General features: G+C 34.2%; 1 protein-coding gene across 1 annotated transcript; it reads right to left on the reverse strand.

The window, feature by feature from the left end:
* Positions 1-288: 288 nt before the first annotated feature.
* Positions 289-3,024, reverse strand: LOC128922742 (uncharacterized). The gene has a single exon (XM_054234351.1). It carries the CDS (start codon positions 2,912-2,914, stop codon positions 1,721-1,723), a length of 1,194 nt encoding a protein of 397 aa, XP_054090326.1. The 5' UTR covers positions 2,915-3,024; the 3' UTR covers positions 289-1,720.
* Positions 3,025-5,725: the final 2,701 nt, after the last annotated feature.

Raw genomic sequence — 5,725 nt, forward strand, 5'->3', positions numbered from 1 at the left:
TTCAAGTGCCCATCTGGCTATTCTAGGATTTACTTCCTTCTTATTTAAAGTTAATGTGAGTGAATTGCAATCAGTGACTATCTTAAACTTCAATCCTTGCAGATATACCCGAAATCTCCGAAGTGCATAAATAATTGCAAGTGTTTCCAGCTCAAAGCTGTGGTATTTAGATTCAGGCTCGCTGGTACGTTTAGAAAAATAAATGAAATTTGCCATCTCTCTTTTTTTGTAATAATATTGCACCAAATCCCCGAGATCTGGCATCACAATGCAGCTCTGTATCGTCCCTTGGGTCGTAAATCGCTAAGATAGGAGACCCAATTAATTTATTTTTAAGTTTCTCAAAACACTGTAACTCGTCTTCTCCAAATGTAAATTTAACATTTTTTTTATAAGTTTGTATAGAGGCTGAGCTTCTCGCGAAAAATCCTTAACGAATCTTCTAAAGTATGAGCATAAGCCCAAAAAACTATGTACAGCTTTTGTGTTGCTTGGTATAGGAAAGTTCACTATAGCTTCTACATTCTTTTCATCCGGTCGAATACCTTCACTCGAAATGTTATATCCTAAATAGCGTATTTCTGACTCCATAAAATGACATTTATCTAATCTCAATTCTAATTTGTTTTGTACTAACTTATCAAAAACTTCCTGCAAAATACTTAAATGCTCTTCTTCATTACTTGTAGCTATCATGATATCGTCTAAATAAATAGCAATTTTCTCTGCCCGAATCAGATCATCGAAAACATGGCTAACAAACCGCTGGAAAGTTGAAGGGGCATTTTTCAGACCGAAAGGCATTTTCAAAAACTCGTACTGCCCCATTGGTGTCACAAAAGAAGTGTATTTAATTGATTCTTCAACCATGTCTACGTGATAGAACGCACTCTTTAAATCTAATAACGAAAAAATACATTTATTTGCTAATCTGTCTAGCAGATCATCAATAAGAGGCAAAGGATAGTTATCTTTCAATGTTATCTTATTCAAACTACGAAAATCTACACATAACCGTATATCACCTGTCTTTTTCCTTACTAAAACAATGGGGGAAGAATATTCTGACTTACTCGGCCTAATTATCTTATTTTGCATTAAGTCATCTAAAACAACTCTGACTTGTTGTTTTTCACTGTATGACAGTCTTCTCGGAGGACAATTAAAAGGTTTTTCTGTACTTAACAACAGTTTCATCTCACATCTAATTTTTGGTGTATCGGGACGCTTACAGCACATATAATAATCTTGAAATATTTGTACAAATTTTTGTTTTGTATAGACACTTATTTTATCATTTTTTATATAAACATTAGGGTTTTTTGCTTTAATTTCCATTACTTCAGTGCAATTCACAAACATTTTTGTATTATCAAATTCAATTTTCATTAATCTTTTACATTCTTCATCAAATGTATTATTTCCGACTTTGAAATTCGAATCATCCACTTTACATTCTAATTTTAAATTAGACTTACTTAAAAAATCTCTTCCTAAAATGATTGGATAAGTCATTGTTTCATTTGTTACAACTAACATTGTTAATTCAATTTTTTTTATTTTTGAATAAAATAAAACTGTTTACATTTCCGACAATAGATAATGGACTTTTGTTTATTCCACTATATTTTAAGAATTCATTGTTTTTTCTGTTTATTACAGCATCTGGTACGAACTGTTGGCGAACAAAACTAATGGGGCTTCCCGTATCAATCAACGATCATAATAAAGTTTTATAACTAAATTTTGAATTAATAAACAAATAATTTAAAAACCTTACAAATTCATCGTCTTCCGTCAATTCGGTAACATGTTGTACAGGGAGGCTCTTCCTTTGAGGACAATTTGCTGCAAAATGGCCAACTTCTGTGCATACATGGCAAGCACCAAGCTCTAAATGTCCAACAGAGTTACAATTGTAGCATCTCACGACTTTTGTTGTTTGTTGTCCATTATTCGACTGCTCATGTTGATTATCTGCTGTAATTCTCTTTGATATGTACCGTGGCAATTGAATATTTCTAAATGCTTCTAACAATTCATATTTGTCAAGAAATCGTTGCATTTTAGCTTGTGAACGTAAAGTGTTATCCGGAATACCCTCAATTAGATATTCAACCAGTTCATCTTCTCCAATTAGAATTCTATTTGCCAGAATCAGCTTTTCATGGAAATATTCTCGAAACGATTCGGTAGTCAACCACTGCCTGGTTTCAAATTTTTTCTTTAGCATCAAATTGCTTGTTTTTTCTTCAAAGAGGGAGCTCATTTCTATTAAAAACTTGTCTATAGGCATTAAAATCAAATCACTTCGGGAATGCAACCACTTTAGCGCATTGCCTTTTAATTTAGTTGCAATTAGTGCTCTTGTGTTGTTATCGTTAAGTTGGTAAACACCCGGAATATTTTTTAGTTGTGTTTGCCATAGTTTAAAGCATTCACCACTACCGGAAAAGTCCGAAATAAGATCTTTCACATCTGTGAACTTTTGCTTATTGGAAATGTCTCTCTTTAGAAGTTCATTTTCACGCTTCAATAATTCCAATTCGACTTTTAAAAGTCGCCACTCATTTGTATCACTCTCTTTTTGTTTCTTGGCAGCACTCGTTTGAATATTTGCGTCATTTTGTGGTACAACACCATTGTCAAACTCACCACACTCGCCGGTGATGTTTGTACTACTCGCTCTTTCGTTGATTTCGTCAGGAATGGTAGCTTGCGTAAAGTCGGCGTCAGCGTCAACGTCAACGTCTTCTGTCGAATTCCGAAAATTTCCTCGAAGCTCCTCAGGAATTTGTTGTAAGCGAACAATTAGTTCGGCTTTATTGCCTGTTGTTTTGCGCCCGAGGATACGCAACCATGATTTCAGTTGCTCAACGGTTTTAGTGTTTAACAAATCCTCACTTGACGACATTTTGGGTAAACCACGGCCACTTCTGATGTTTTAACCAATATTTGACGCTCCCAAAACGATTCCGCACTCGCTTTACTTTTTCTACAACATGGCCGCCGATCGTGCTGCCACCCACTATTTATCTTTAATTATTTAGATATATAATTTACATATTTTATAAAGCTGCCACATTATTTAGATATATAATTTACATATTTTATAAAGCTGCCACACTATTAAGTCCATCGTATTTTTGAAAATCCTATAATTAGGTATATGAGAGCTAGGGGAAGTTATGACCCAATTTTAACAATTCCTGGTACAGAGACACACTATTAGAAGAAAATGACTTCCTCTGAATTAAATTGAGATATCTGAGAGATTTACCGATATTTTCGGTGAAAAATTAACCGAATCCGTGACTTTGAAAAGTTATAGTCCGATTTCGAAATTTTTTTCCACAAGTGATGCCATCATATACAGTATTTGTGCAGAGTTTTATTTCGCTATATTATAAAGTGAAGAAATAATAAATATATGGGAAGTTGTCGTGGTTGTGAACCGATTTCATCAATTTTGCACAGGTGTCATCAGGGTGTCAAGAAAATATTATATTTCATTGAAATCGGTCGAGTAGTTCCTGAGATATGTGGTTTTTGACCCATAATTGGGCGATGCCACGCCCATTTTTCATTTTGTAAACCGTCAAATTGGTAGCTTCTTTCTGCCACTTCTCCTGTAAAATTTAATGTTTCTGATGTTTTCAAAATTCAACTACTAAGTTTTTCGTGAAAACAATATCAATACTTCAGTCCATACAAAATATGTTCCACCGTATACTATGATCCAAACTTCTTAACTAATATATAACATATTTTAATGATGTTATAGGGCATACCGTAACGTTGCTAGCAAAGTATCTTTTAAACTTAAGGTGATGTTAAAAAAGCACATATGTACATATGTATCTAATCTGACTTCCATAGAAGCGGCGGGGATCTCTATTTAGTCACTCCACGATACTTATTCGGTTTTAGATACCATTTAATGTCAGGTACTTATTCGGTAACTGATCTGTGATTTTATCTGCCTGACAAAGTGTTAACATGATTATGGGAGCGTGTTCATTTTTCAATTCGCGCATTATCAGACGATCAAAATCTTTGGGCGGATTCACTTTCAGTGGCTCGCGGGTAAAATAGGTACAAGAAACAAGTAAGGAAGAGCTAAGTTCGTGTGTTACCGAACATTTTATACTCTCGCAATTTATTTATTTAATTTCATTAATATAACACACAATTTGACTAACATATTCGTCATATATATGGTTGGAAACTCTAATATAAGGGATATGTGAGTTAGGTGAAGTTATGACTCGATTTCACGCATTTTAAGCACGGAGACATATTATTAAAAGAAAGATATTTCCTCTGAATTTCTTCGAAATATCTGAGAGGTGTATCTATATTTTCGGTAAATCAAAATTAGAAGCACTGAGGTCCTCATGTTCGATATATGGGGCCTTGGGATGCAAGGAAAATATTACAAACCAAATTTCATTGATATTGGTCGAGTAGTTTCGGAGAGATGGTTTTTGTCCCATAAGTGGGCGGAGCCACACCCATTTAAAATTTTGTGTGCCAATTTGAGTGCAGCTCTTTCGTACCTTCTTTATAATGAAATTTAAGGTATCTAGTGTTTTCCCCTACTGAATTAAAGCAGTTTCATTAGTTTTCAACATAACCGTTGTATGGGAGGAGGGCGTGGTAATAATCCGATTCAGATAATCCAGTTTCGGACTGTATAAGGCAGTACCTAAAAAAAACGACTCTAGAAAGTTTGGTTGATATAGCTTAAGTAGTTTACGAGATATGTACAAAAATCTTAGTAGGGGGCGGGGCCACTCCCACTTCTCCAAAAAAAATACATCCAAATATGCCCCTTCATACTGTGATCCTTTGTACCAAATTTTACTTCCATAGCTTTATTTATGGCTTAGTTATGGCACTTTATGTGTTTTCGGTTTCCGCCATTTTTTGGGAGTGTACCAAGTTTCTTCAAGATATCTCAATTTTTACTCAAGTTACAGCTTGCACGGACAGACGGTCGGACAGACAGACATTCGGATTCGAACTCCACCCTTCACCCTGATCGCTTTGGTATATATAACCCTATATCTAACTCGTTTAGCTTGGGGTGTTACAAACAACCGTTATGTGTCTCTTAGCAACTTTGTTGCGAGAGTATAAAAAAGCAATAACCGAATAAAAGCGAGAGAAGGTGGTGTGAAAAGATCAATATTTGAAGCTTTAAGGCGTCAATGATCTCAACAGTAATCGACCTACTAGTTCGTACAATGTAATACTAGATGCTAAGTAATAGATATATTTTTTTATGAAATTATCTAAATTATTGGGAACTAATAAAAGTGATTCGCTTCCAAGTATTACTCGCCAAATAGTTGATTATTGCTTCATTATTTATATATGTGCGAAATAGCCAAATAAAATTTTTAATACACTTTTGATATTATCAAAGTACAGGCCAGTTTTTTAAGTGCGAACATTGCACAGTGGGAAAAATGGCCAGTCTTTAGCAAAATTTTAAATTTTCGAATCCCCATAATTTTTTTTTTGAGACAACTAACAAATCAATGGATTACTGGTTTTCTTTGTTTTGTTTTGCTCCAATATTTGTCCTCCTGTGAGCTTTCCAACATAACTTGTATATCAGTAAGTGCACCAAATTTTTCTCACTTTTTTCAGTGCAAAGTTTGTTTACACAAAAAAATATTATTTTGATAATTTTGTATTTGGATCTAATTGAAACAAT

This window comes from Zeugodacus cucurbitae, chromosome 6 (assembly GCF_028554725.1).
Source record: "Zeugodacus cucurbitae isolate PBARC_wt_2022May chromosome 6, idZeuCucr1.2, whole genome shotgun sequence".
Taxonomy (NCBI): domain Eukaryota; kingdom Metazoa; phylum Arthropoda; class Insecta; order Diptera; family Tephritidae; genus Zeugodacus; species Zeugodacus cucurbitae.